Below are 14533 nucleotides of genomic sequence, written 5' to 3'. Positions count from 1 at the left end.
CAGGGATGCAATGAATGGGGGCAGGGGACAAGACACGAGCAAGGCAAAAGCACTACAACCGTTTATGACCATTATTTACAAGCACTTACTTGCGGGACATGGCGCCACAACATTCACACAAATAAAAGCAAAGAAAGACCCCTCAAAGGCATGGGAGTCAGACTGGACCCGTGGGCCTTTATGTCCAAGGAGCCTGGTTGACCGAAGGGACTCCCAGAGGCCGCCGCAGGTTACCTCCACCCTCGTGGTGACTTTGTTGGGCAACCCTCGATGGACCCTCTCAAGCACCTCCACCGAGTGACTGCTTCACCCAGACCGAGACCTCCACCGAGTGACTGCTTCACCCAGACCGAGACCTCCACCGACCGACTGCTCCACCCAGACCGAGACCTCCACCGACCGACTGCTCCACCCAGACCGAGACCTCCACCGACCGACTGCTCCACCCAGACCGAGACCTCCACCGACCGACTGCTCCACCCAGACCGAGACCTCCACCGACCGACTGCTCCACCCAGACCGAGACCTCCACCGACCGACTGCTCCACCCAGACCGAGACCTCCACCGACCGACTGCTCCACCCAGACCGAGACCTCCACCGACCGACTGCTCCACCCAGACCGAGACCTCCACCGACCGACTGCTCCACCCAGACCGAGACCTCCACCGACCGACTGCTCCACCCAGACCGAGACCTCCACCGACCGACCAACAACCAACTAACTCGCAGACGCTCCGTGCGCCCTTTTTATTCCCCCTGCCTTCTCGCCCCGCCCTTCCAGCTCCCACGGGAAGCCTCTAGAAGGGGGGCGTTTTCCTCGTGGGTCGGGGTTTTTCGTAGCAGTCATTTCTGGTCGCTCTTCTTTATTCTCCCTCCACTCGCCCCTCCCCCGTCCCGAAGCGCGGGAAAGTAAGAGGAAAAATCTGTGCGTTATCGGAACGCCTTCTTCTTTCTACATGGCAGACGGTTTTTGATGCGGAGAGGGTTGTAGCGTGGTTGTGGAGATGGTGATTGGTGGTTGAGGTGATCGTGGTTGAGGCGATCGTGGTTGTTATGAAGTGGTTGGTCCAAAATAACGATAGTAAAGAAAAACGGCTAGCTCAAAGATCACAGCCCGCTTGACACGAATAATTCCCATTAAACAACGGTGGGGAAATCTAACTGAACACGGACTTATCGGCATAACTGAACTAAGGACCTATATGGTGTTCTGTGAATTTCCACAGCCGTAACACTACCCCCTCCCCTTTTTACAGACTCGTCCCGAGTCATCGAATTTTTGTGTGCCATCATGTGTAAGTTTCCCCTCGTACATTTTATCTTCAGATCCCTGAGTGCGACATTTCGTGTATTCGTCTCCCAAAAATAAATAACCTACGGCCTGAATAACTAACTAAACAAACCCACTCATACAGACGACTTAAATAAATTGCCGGCGCTATGACACACATGCAGGGGGAAAGCAAAACCATGTACATTTTTAACTTGACCTTAACCTTATAATTTTACACTAAACCATGGCCCAGGACCGATGGACTTTGCGGGGAAAAAAGCACGTAGCAATGTCATCCCACAGGCCATTTTGTGAAGCAGGGAGCCAGGCTACTCACATGCAGTCTCTGGGTCATGAAACAAATGCAGGTGACAGGGAATGTTGCCGGCTGCACCAATGCAGTCCGAGACCTCCCCCTTGAATGAGCGCAGCGAACACAAACGGTGCACGGGTGCACAAATGCACTCTCCGTGTGCGGCTGCCTGCAAGGCAGTCCCTGCAGAACACTGGATGGGCACTGACGCAAGCAAACACAAGCAATGAACGGTGCACGGGCTGCCAATGCAGTCCCGTGATGCAGCTGCCTACAGGGCAGTCCCTGCAGCACGCGCGATGATCCTGGCGCACATGGTAATGAATGGATGGGGCAAATGCAACAAACGTAGTGCACGGGCTGCCAATGCAGTCCCGTGATCCGGATGCCTACAGGGCAGTCCCTGCAGCACGCGTGATGATCCTGGCGCACATGGTAATGAATGGATGGGCAAATGCAACGAGGGCTAGCAGGCATGGGGTTAAGGCAAAGGCAGGCAGACAAGGCATGGCAAGGCAAGACAAGGCCGTTGTAGCAAAACAGGCCGGTGGTGAAGCTGACCAGCACAGGCCTTGTAGTAAAAACAGCCGGCAGATGAACTGACCGGCACAGGCCTTGTAGCAAAACAGCCGGCAGATGAAGCTGGCCGGCCTCTTGTCTTGTCCTGCAAGTGTGTGGAGGGAGTGCGGTGGTGCTGGCCACTCGGAAGGCGGGCTCGGAACTACCCTACTGTCTCCCTCCCAACCTATCGCCTTTGCCTGTCTCTGTCCATACTCACCCCCTTAGTTTGCAAAACAAATTTAGCCCCAACTTATTTTTTTGTTTTATTTTATTTTTATTTCCCCTATAAATTAGTCTCCCTAACCCCCTTTATCGTCTCTGTCCAGCTAACCTATCGTTAGGTTAGCTAACCCAGCCCCTATGTTCCCTTCCTGGAGGGGAATAAGGGAGAGCTAGTGTCCTGTGTCGAGGCCCAACGAAGCCTCAGAATGGCCTCCTCAGATCTCAGCGATCTCAACCCAAGGCTGGTCCAGCAGCCCACAACGAGAGCGAAGGGATGGATGGTGCGGAGGGGTACACTTCCTAAACTACCCCGGGGCTTTCCAAAAGCGCCTCTCGCTTAATCTACCGGTTCTCTGAACCATGATTCCCATCGCCTGTGTTGGTGCCCTCACAAGTTGGGGCCTCATCCTCAAATTTTCCATTCGTGCCCTTGCACGGTCTCATGGCTGGGACGCGTGGCTCCCTTGGCAGGAACTACCCTCTGCCGATTCTCCAACTATGGCACCCCTGGGCCCTGCAACTGCCTCTGAGCCTACCAGCTCCCTAAACACTGGGGAGTGCCCTCCCTGGCGACTCCCCTGAAACGCTCACGTGGCAGGCTGGCACCCCGGACCCAATGCACGGACCACAATGCACCCAATGCCCACGTGGCCAATGGCGTCCCAGGCCCCGCATCATGCGGGCCCACCCGTGCCCACTACACTATCCCGGCCCCCATGGACCCTTGGCCGACCGCAGCCGACTAGCCCGGTGCCCGGGGTACCCACTAAGCGATACTCACCGTTCGCAGCCACGCTCCCAGCCCATCAACAGGGCTCCTGCACCCCTCCAAATGGGTTTCAAGCCTACTTTCCCACCAACAACAAAACGACCTCCATTTTGTCATTTTCACTTACCCACTAACTAACATTATACTGACCCCGGGGTCCCTTGGGTGGGAATCATTCCTCCCCCCAATCACTCATCGCACTGTGCATTCCACATTCACTCCATACACACAGGCTCGCTCGCCTCACTCACTCAACATGTTTGTTTGCCATTCTCCAACTCACATTGCTGATCACTGCATCCCCTATCTCGTGCTCCCTCGTCATCCGTTACACTATAGCACGTTCCATTTAATCTACGTAGCTAAGCTACGTCCCCTCTACACATTCAAAGTCGTTCAGTGTCCTCAAAAATCCATTTCCCATCCTAAATCTAAACTGAATCCCTCTAACTAATCCATTCCACGGGCCCCATGAGGACTTATCCTGCCCCATGAAGCCAGTATAGCTATCACTAACCCTTCCCCCTAACTAGTTCTACTCCTGTGCCCAGGCAGGGGGGGGGGTCTTCGACCCCTTGCCCGGGAATCCTGTTCACCCGAAGCGAGGCCTGCTTATTTTTATTTTTTTGAAATGCATGCACCAGTGCGGCAACTCGCAACCTGCGCTCTTCCCCCATGGCATCATGGTAGCTATTCGCACTTCGCGCACCTCGTCCCTCCTCGGACGGTACCATCCGGCAGGGATTTCCCCTCCTGCCGGATTCCAACCATGCAGCCACGACGTCACCCTGCGCATTAAAAGCAAGCCTCGCATTTCAAGGGGTTCCCCACACGAACACGTGTGCTCTACTCGTCGGAGCTTCACCAACACGCTCGTGTGGAGAACCCGTCCAGTCCAAATCCATATCCAGCCTACCTTCTGTCCGTCCGTGGGATCGGCCAATCCACCACGTGCGTTTACGGACCGGGCTTCACTCCCGCAGGCACGGACGTGGCGGCCTCGTGCGTAGCACAGCACGGACCCCGCACGCGCTGCCGTGCAAACCCGGCGCGGTGCCCAAAACTACGGCCGCTACTCGGCCTTTGTCCACCGTCAGGCACCGTCGTCGTCGCACTCTCGCGCACAAACACCCCCGTGCCACGATGCTCACACACCTCTCCGTGACACTCGGACATGCGGTTGCATTCCTGCATGCCGACAGTCATCTCCTTCACATACAGCGACCTCACACACACACACGCGGCGTTCACTCACGCATGCCCTTCCATTCGCACACATGGTTCCACTCACACACGGCCTTCCACTTGCACAGGGGGTTTCACTCACACACGCTGTCTCTTCCACACATCGTGCTTCTTCCACACACTGCGTGCTGGGAAGCACACATTTCGGCTCACTCCCAACCTCGCACACCATTTTACTCACACACGCGGTCTCTTTCACACACAACCTTTCGCCCACGCCATGCGCGCGTTTCAGCACACATTTCGCCACACTCGTGAACACACATACCGGGACATTTACAATGGGGAATCGCGTCACCACAAGGGTTCCCGGGGCCTTCATACCCCCCAAGCTCCGTGTGCACCCGTCCACAGCACTCGCCCCCTCTAACTCGTTCGGCACGACCGGACCCACCTGGTCATGATCTGCTTCAAGGGAGCATATCGTCTCCCTCCATTCCTGAAGGAGGCCATCCGGCTGCTTGCACCGGGTCACGACACATTCTGCCAGCTTGCCCCCATTATCCTCTACTACTTCCATGTGTGTGTGTGTGTTCATCTTTTACCCCGTCTTTATCGTGTAGTCTCTCCTCTACCGTTTCCATCTCCCGCGTCTCTGGCAATACTTCTATTTCCTTCTTTGTCTCTTATTTCTTTTATTATTTCCGTCATCTCCACGTGTCTTGCCGTACACGTCTCCGTCACCCCATTTAACTTTTCCCTCTGTGTCACCGTCACCCTCTCTGCCACCTGCACAAGTCTCGTTTTGCGCATCTCCCGAACTACTTTGTCCTCCATCGTGGGGCCGACACAGTCCACACTCCCCCTCAGCTCGCTCGCTCCAGCACGTGGCGCCGCCATTTTGTGCTCCTTTGTCCGAGTTTCGTCGCACGCCATCGCCCTTATGCCCGCCTGCAGGCATCGCCCCACGCTCTGCGTTTCACCCCGCAGTGTTCGCATATCGCTTCTGAATGCCTGCATGTTCGCATCCATTTTGTTATTCATTTCCTTCATTTCATTTTTTATTTGTTGCATATCCCCACTCATTGCTTGTCTGAACATTTCCACCATCCGTGCGATGACCGGTGGCTCCAGCAGGGCCGATCCGCCATTATCGGTCGTGGTTTCGCTGGGGAGCGGGGAGAGATTTTGACGGAGGAGGGGAGGGGGGGGTGTCATACACCGCGGCCGCCGCCGCGCCCATTTCGGGCTCTGGGTTCGTTTGTGGGGGAAATTCAACCTGCATAATGGGCATGTTCTGCATGGTCATTTCGTCCTGGGCCATGGAGTCTGACATTTCTAAATCCATGTCTATTACCCACTGCTCCCGTTCGCCTTGAACCGCCATCTCGCATCTCGGAATAAATTTAAAGCTCGTATTTGGAGGAACGGAGGGTCGCTCTCCACACCCTTGGTCCGATTCCCGTTAATTTAGTTTGGAGGCGTGGGTTCGTCTCCCACTCCTGACACCAGTGTTACGAATCTTCTGCCCACCTCGCGTGTGAACAGCCGCTTTAGCTAATGGCGGCCGTCTCGTCCACCGGACGGACAATTCAGTCGCAACCTTCCGGAACAATGCCAGAAACCAGTCACGGGTGTGCTCTAAATGCACACCACGGCCGAGTCAACACTCTACCAGCGCGTGACGGTCAATCGCCGAATTATCAATATACCTAAGTATTCGCGCGGGCAGACTACCGAGAGACCGTACAAGACATGAGCAAGGCAAAAGCACTACAACCGTCTATGACCATTACTTACAAGCACTTACACAGTTCTATTTGCGGGACATGGCGCCACAACATTCACACAAATAAAAGCAAAGAAAGACCCCCCTCAAAGGCAAGGGAGTCAGACTGGATCCGTAGGCCTTTATGTCCAAGGAGCCTGGTTGACCGAAGGGACTCCCAGAGGCCGCCGCAGGCTACCTCCACCCTCATGGTGACTTGGTTGGGTGACCCTCGATGGACCCTCTCAAGAACCTCCACCGACTGACTGCTCCACCCAGACGGAGACCTCCACCGACTGACTGCTTCACCCAGACCGAGACCTCCACCGACCGACTGCTCCACCCAGACCGAGACCTCCACTGACCGACCAACAACCAACTAACTCGCAGACGCTCCGTGCGCCCTTTTTATTCCCCCTGCCTTCTCGCCCCGCCCTTCTTCCAGCTCCCGCGGGAGGCCTCGAGAAGGGGGGCGTTTTCCTCGTGGGTCGGGGTTTTTCATAGCAGTCATTTCTGGTCACTCTTCTTTATTCTCCCTCCACTCGCCCCTCCCCTGTCCCGAAGCGGGAAAGTAAGAGGAAAAATCCGTATGTTATCGGAACGCCTTCTTCTTTCTCCATGGCAGAGACGGTTTTTGATGCGGAGAGGGTTGTAGCGTGGTTGTGGAGATGGTGATTGGTGGTGTGGTTGGTGGTTGAGGTGATCGTGGTTGTTGTGGTTGGTGGTTGAGGCGATCGTGGTTGGTGTTGATCGTGGTTGTTGTGAAGTGGTTGGTCCAAAATAATGATAGTAAAGAAAAACGGCTAACTCAAAGATCACAGCCCAGGTGACACGAATTAGCCCATTAAACAACGGTGGGGAAATCTAACTGAACACTGACTTATCGGCATAACTGAACTAAGGACCTATATGGTGTTCTGCAAATTTCCACAGCCATAACAATATTTATATATATGAATAAAATCAACTCCTCCCATGCTCTTCTCGCTGAAGAATCACATAAAGCAACCAAGAAAGGCTACCAAGGTACAGTCATGGCCAAAAATATTGGCACCCTTGCACTTTTTTCAAATGTCACACAATTTTCTCTAAAAATAAGTTTAAATTGACAAAAGTATTTGGTCTCCACAATTCTTTTTTTCATTGTTAATATTTCAGAACTTTTGTTTTGAATTCAGAACTTAATATATCCTTTTAAATCAGAAAATAAAAAGAAATGGCTTTGACAAAATTGACACCCGAGACTTCTTTGATAGCACAGCCTTTAGACAAAATAACTGCAGTCAAGCACTTCCTTTAGCCATGAATGAGCTTCCTACACCTCTCCACTGGCAGTTTGACCCACTCTTCTTGTGCAAACTGCTCCAGTTCTCCCAGATTTGAAGGGTGCCTTCTCCCAACTGCTGTTTTTAGATCTCCCCACAGGTGTTCAATGGGATTTAGATCTGGACTCATTGCTGGCCACTTCAGAACAGTCCAGTGTTTTGTCTTGAACCATGAAGAGTGTGGAGTGGCTTCAAGTCCACCATCCTTGATGTTGCCGGTGGATGTCTTGGAACTCACCACAGGGCAAAGAAGAATTTTGTCTCTCAAGGGACACTGGATACCATTGATCAGAGTCGCAGGGCCAGGCTGAATGGCAGAGCTGAGCTGTTCAGGGAGCTGAGGCATAAAACTGTACGTGCACTAAGGGTGGACAAGGAGGCCTATGTGCGAGGAATCTGTGAGGGGGTAGAGCATCACCTGTGGACAGGTGATTCTCGTCCCGCTTTCAGGGGAATTCGCGCATTGCATTCATCCAAGACCATCCCTCGGAGCACTGCAGTTAGAGCAGAGAGTGGTAGGCTCTTGACAGAGGAGTCTGAAGTGAAGGCCCGCTGGGCCGGTTACTTTGAGCGGTTGTACCAGGCTGATCCCCCAGCTGTCGAGTTGGACGTCAAGGGTGTTACAATCCCTGTTGCTGACCCTCCAATGAACTGTGGTCCACCTTCACTTGTGGAAACACGGGCTGCGGTGAACCGGTTGAAATGGGGTAAAGCTCCAGGGATCTGTGGCATCCATGCTGAACTTCTCAAGGCTGGTGGAATTGCTGCACTCATGTCGTTGCATGCAGTTTTGTGCTCTGCCTGGAACACAGGCATCATCCCAACTGATTGGAAGAGGGACCTTATTGTCCCTCTCTGGAAAGGGAAGGGTGATTGCCAAGACTGCAACAACGACCGAGGGGTGACGCTGCTCTCAGTGCCGGGCAAGGTCTTTGCTCGGCTTTACACCAAAGAGGTCAACGATTGACCGTATCCTTGCTCTTTGGGTCCTCACCAAACGCAGACGAGAGTTTCGGCAGGGGCTGCTTGCAGGCCATGTTGATCTCTGTAAAGCATTCGATTCAGTGATTCGGGATACCCTCTGGAGGATTCTTGGTCTTCGTGGGGTGCCACCAAAACTGATCGATCTGATGTCTGAACTCCACTCTGGTACTGAGAGTGCTGTGAAATGTGGTGGTACCTTCTCTGACTTATTCCAGTTGTTACTGGAGTTCGTCAGGGGTATGTACTGGACCCCACACTTTTCAGCACTTGTATGGACTGGATTCTAGGGAGGATGTCAGAGAGATCAAGCTGCGGTGCATCGTTTGGGAATGTCAAGATCTCAGACCTTGATTTCGCAGATGATGCAGTCATCTTTGCAGAGACTTTAGATATCCTTTTGGGGGCCCTTGAGGTGGTGAATGAGGAGTCTGAGCCGTTGGGATTATGGGTTTCTTGGGTCAAAACTAAGATCCAAGCTTTCAATGACATCTTGGATGCTGCTGTCCTGTCTGTGTCTGTTTGTGGTGAGGATGTTGAGGTCGTGGAGAGATTCACTTACCTTGGCAGTGATATTCATGTCTCTGCTGGCTGTGAGTCAGAGGTCAATAAACGTCTGGGTCGGGCCTGGGGAGTCATGGATTCACTGGATCATGGGGTGTGACGCTGCCGGTACCTGTGCGGGAGGACGAAAGTCCGAGTCTTCAGGTCCTTGGTGCTTCCAGTCTTGCTTTATGGATGTGAGACTTGGACTCTGACCAAGAATCTGAGAGGGAGACTTAATTCCTTTGGTACCAGGTATCTTCGGAGAATCCTTGGCTATCGCTGGTCAGATTTTTTGTCCAACGAGCGGTTGCTGAGACTCGGATGAGATTTGTTACCTGCATAGTCCGTGAGCGTTAGTTGCGGCTGTATGGACATGTGGCTCATTTTCCTGACGCTGATCCTGCTCACCACATTCTCTCAGCGAGGGAGTCCCGTGAGTGGAGGAGGCCAATGGGCCGACCACATTCCTCGTGGTTGCAGCAGGTAGACCGGCATCTCAAGGAGATGGAGATGGGCCTGGCATCTGCCTGGGGGGTGGCCAGACGGAGGCCCCTGAAGTACTGGTGGAAAGTGGACGCAGCGACGCGCTGTTCTGGCACATGCTCCCATACCTGACCTGACCTGGGTGCTTTTTGAAGTGTGTTTGGGGTCATTGCCCTGCTGCAAGACCCATGACCTTCGATGGAGACCCAGGTTTCTGATGCTGGGTTGAACATTGCGCTCCAAAATTCCTTGGTTATCTTCTGATTTCATAAGGCCGTGCACACATTCAAGGTTAACTCGTAGCAGAGGCAGCACAGCAACCCCAAAACATCACTGAACCTCCTCCATGTTTGACTGTAAGGAAAGGTATTCGTTTCCTTGAAGGCTTCATTTTGTTTTCTGTAAACAGACATGATGTGCCTTACCAAAAAGCTCTAATTTGGTCTCATCTGTCCACACGACATTCTCCCAGAAGGATTTTGGCTTGTTCAGGTGTGTTTTGGCAAATTCCAATCAGGCTTTCTTATCTCTCAGCAGCGGTGTCCTCCTGGGTCTCCTACCATAGAACCTCCTTTCATCGAGTCGGTGCCGGATGGTGCGAGTTGAAACTCGTACCTTGTGTCTGAAGGTCATCGAGGTGCTTTCTCCACCATTCAAACACTCCTTCGCTGCAATCTTCGATCAAGTTTTCTCTTTCGGCCACGTCCAGGAAGGTTGGCTGCAGTACCATGGGCCTTAAACTTCCTGATAACATTGCGTACGGAGGACACAGGAACATCAAAGTCTCTAGAGATGGACTTGTGGCCTTGAGATTGTCCATGCTTGGCTACAATCTTGTGTCTGACCGCCTCAGACAATTCTCTGGTTTTCTTTCTTTTCTCCATGCTCATTGAGGTATACACAGTGACACAAAATAGCAGAATGACTCCTTTTCTCCATTCAAACTGCTTAATTGTGATTTTTATATTGCAGGCACCTGCAACTCACCAAAGGTGAGTTCCATTCCAAAGTAAAGGAGAATCACCTGCTTGAAATGTAATTATTTCTAACAACTTCTAAAAGGTATCAATAATATTGTCCGGGCGATTTTATCATTTCTGTGTGGAATAAGCTAAGATTTTCGTAATTTTTTTTCAGCATTTTTTTGTTTTGTTCCACTGCAAACCAAGCAAATACATTTGTGGATACCAAAAGATTTTTTAAATTAAAACAATTTTCTGGAATTAATGGTGCATTATTTGAAAAAAGTACAAGGGTGCCAGCCAATATTTTTGGCAATAACAGTAAGCCTTTTGCTGTTTCAAACCCCTCCCAGAATTTCTCCACAGCTGTCAAAACATTCACACTCAGTACACACATGAGAATCCCGCTACACACCCTCTTCCGCTGCCGGACCGGTTTCATCGCTTATTGGCAAATCGTCAGCGGCAGTACAGACAAATGCATACCAACAAGGCGCCCAAGCAATGACCACATGTAAACATCAAAAGTAGCTAACTTTTATAAATGATAAACGAAGACCCACCCACATCTCTCACCTGTTTATGGAGGAATAACCAATTAGCTCTCACCTAATCAATTAAACCCAGGTGGCTAGGATTATATAAATTAATTGACTCCTCCCATCCTCTTCCAGATCATCATATATCACATTGCACCTCTTAACTGGAATGGTGACTGAAAAACCCATCTGCTACACCAGCATTTGCTGCACGGGTGTTTTCAGCACTTGTATGGACTGATTGAGATTGATATGAGATTGCTATTTCAAGTACTGATATGGACAGCACTTGAAATATCATGCTACATATCCTCACCATTTGTGGGTGCCTTCCATGCAACAACCCTATTTCGACATCCATTTGGCAGTTTTGGAGGAATGAATTATAAGTTATAGGAATTAAGATGTTAGTTAATATGTAACTTCTGGCTTAAACTGCAGTGTGAAAGAGAGAACCCCCACTATTAAAAGCAGTGTTAACTGTTCTCTGCAGTATTCTTCAGGTTCAGGTATGGAATATAGGTTTTGGAAGCCTTGACAATGCCAACAAAATTAGCCAACCGCTTGGAACTCAAATGGTTGATTCCCTTCGGAACAACAGCATTACATTGAAAGCACAAGTAATAAATTTGCAACCAATGAAGTACACTTGAAAGGAAAATGTGTTCATCAGCATTTTTTTTTAATTGCATCATGCAACATTACATTTTTTGCACCACAGGGCATGGTGATGGTGAGTCCAACTGCACGTCCCACTGTGTGTTCAGCGTTCGATGCAGATATTGTACTGCTGTTCCATGCGGGCAAAGTGCGGCCTGGCTTTCAGGTCACTGTGCACATAGGCAATGTCCGGCAGACTGCTCTTATAACTAACATCCATGGCAAGGTCAGTCCTTCCTTTTACTCATTAATTCCAAAATAGGGTAGAATATTTATCTTGTATTCATTAAGTGGTAGGGGAGTCATCACTTCATAAAAACTGTATCACTCGGTGTCAAAACAAATTGAACCCATTTTACTGTTCCATTGATGACATTTTCTCTTTCAAAACCAGATAAGCATCTGTTGTGCAAGGTGTCCACAAATTAAAACTGTAATAAATTAATGAAATGGGATAGAACGATGTGTTTTGTTGAATGTGAAAGAACATTTCTCAAAGCTTTGTTGTCAAGATCATCAAACAAATCTGAATGGACTTGTGGGGACTGTGTTCAAACGACTCACGAGCGTGTTCAACATTCTCACCACTTGAAGGGGTGGGTCGGCAAGTACATCTCCAGAATGTCACCCGTCTCCATAAAGCTTTAGCTGCCACTCACGAATTGTTTTTCTCGATTGCTGCCTTCCATGGGTTGTTGTGAAGGTGCACTGGACCGACAGAGCTGATTCGCTCTCTATAAACACAGTAACCCACTGATTTTTCTTGTGGGGACATGATTTGCAGTAAATCTGATGTCATGTGTCACATGAGACATTTGGAAACGAAAAAAACGTCTAAACTTTGGAAAAAAAATTCATGTGCAGCAAACCACGTCGTTATCCCTTTTCATGATTATTTTTTATTACGGTTTAAATTTGGAATGGTAATTTGTGGACAACTTGTATAATTGTCACATGATTTGTCTGCCTTTTCCAAGTGTTAGCCAACTTGGTATTTATATTGCACACCCTCTTGCAATTCTTAATTTGCTGTTTGGCTGGAATGAAAAGAAAAATGAAGAAGTTGCTCGATCAAGAAAACCTGCTTTCCAATTAACAATCTTATTGCCTCAGGCCTTTATGCTACAATCTTCGGTAAATAAGCATTTGGACAGTTGTCCTATGGCTGATCAAAAATTGCAATGCACAACTCGCTGTAGAAGTAATCTTCTCGGAGAACAAATAGCCTTCGTCTTGTTGACATCGAGCAAGCCCACGATTAATAAAATATGCAACATTCTGCGCAGCGACAGTGACCTGTCATAATTGATAGTTATAATCTTGCATTGTATGAGGACATGTTGAAAAGTTGTGCCTCCTAATCTTTTTCTCAAATGGGTAAAGATATTCACATGAAAAAAAAAAATGCAGTCCGCACGTTGGTTCTTTCCACCATTGGGTGTGAAGTTTCGTGATTCTGACACTAGATGGCTCAGTGGTACGTTAGTCAAGATGACAGAGGGCAGCCTGACGTCAGTGAAGTGTGAATTGCTGGAGATGACCATCAGATTTTCATCTCTTCCTCAAACTGGAGGAACACCTTGATGGAGAACATTTTTATTTCGACAATGATGTGAAGCGCTTGTTAAGTCAGCAGGACACAGTTCTGTCATGACATCGTCACAAAACTACTTGAACGTTGGCAGAAATATGTGGACCGCAGTGGTGATTATGTTCAGAAATAAATTTGCACCGTGGTAGAATAACGATTGTTGTTGGTAACTGTCTGTTTAAATCGAAAGTCTTTACCTTTTTTGGAGAAAATAAAATGAGGCATTACTTTCAAACATGTCCTTGTCCAAGCGTAGGAAGGAAACCTGTTGGCAAGCAAATGAATGCAGTCGTGCTTGTGTACAGGAAAGCCTATGCATGGGTGACAAGGCCAGTGTGACGATGCGCTTCATCAAACAACCGGAGTACCTGCACATCAGAGCCAGGCTGCTGTTCCGCGTGGGAGCAACAAAGGGAATGGGACAGGTTACGAAGCTTCACTCTCATGTTCGAACAGCAATGCACACCGCTGTTCTGGCAGCTCCAGAGCGTGTCAAATGAGATTTCTGGATTTGTCCCACGAGACAATTCTGTGGAATCAACCAGCGAACAGTCGGAAGCAAACACCAAAGGTGGAATCTGATGTGTTTGTTTAAGATAATGTTACACAAAATTATGTTTTTGCAATTGATCTGACGTGTTCTGATTTTTACCGTTTTGCTCTCACCAATCACTTTAAGGCCGTGGTTTCTGTGCTGCTTTTAGCTTTATCTCGTTTTTCAAATGCACGTCCAGTCTCTTGTCGATCGTTCAGTACTCGGGTATTCTACAGTCCGAAATTGCGCATTTGCTGTTATGGAGTTTGTTTATTGCAACCGGATAAAAGCGAGGTTCGTACTGAATTTTTAAAAGTTTTAATTATGCACTTGTACAGCAAAGTTTCATTAAACTCTCAACAAAGTTTGTAGTTTTACCTGTACAGTAACCACCTTGATATATTTTTAATTTTTTTTGGTCTCTTCTATTTTTCGGCCAAGGCCGAACGAAGTTTCTTGCTGGGACGTGAAACACCCTGCATCCCATGCCTGCAGAAAACGATTATTTTTTTTTGGAACGCCGGTCACATTTTCCATCCAATAATGCAACTTTGTTTAAAAAGAAAATTATTCAGGGGTAGACACTGTTGAAAATTTAGTGTTACTCAATCAAGCGGTTGCAGAGAAAACTAATTTAAAGGTGAAAAAGTGAGGAGGGAAGAAAAAAGTGAGGGCCTTGGCCGACATTCCACAACATGGTCAAGGATGGTTGTGGATGCCTATTACTAACTTTATTTCATTTTTGTCAACCTGACCATTTTGAATCGATTGTGGTTTGTCTCAAAGTGCATCACAACGATTCCATCCAAATGTACACT

General features: G+C 49.3%; 1 protein-coding gene across 1 annotated transcript in view; it reads left to right on the top strand.

The window, feature by feature from the left end:
- Nucleotides 1–14080, top strand: part of GTPBP2 (GTP binding protein 2) — a 34402-nt gene extending 20322 nt beyond the window's left edge. Inside the window, exons 11-12 of the mRNA XM_085851354.1 lie at nt 11651–11815; nt 13486–14080. Of these exons, the coding sequence (XP_085707480.1) occupies nt 11651–11815; nt 13486–13680 (360 nt within the window). The 3' untranslated portion in view covers nt 13681–14080. The remainder of the gene's footprint in view (nt 1–11650; nt 11816–13485) is intronic.
- Nucleotides 14081–14533: the final 453 nt, after the last annotated feature.

This window comes from Eptatretus burgeri, chromosome 13, assembly GCF_056783735.1.
Source record: "Eptatretus burgeri isolate ZD-2024b chromosome 13, Ebu_testis_v1, whole genome shotgun sequence".
Classification (NCBI taxonomy): domain Eukaryota; kingdom Metazoa; phylum Chordata; class Myxini; order Myxiniformes; family Myxinidae; genus Eptatretus; species Eptatretus burgeri.
Note: the sequence above shows the minus strand (reverse complement) of the source record. Positions and strands in the feature narration are given on the sequence as shown.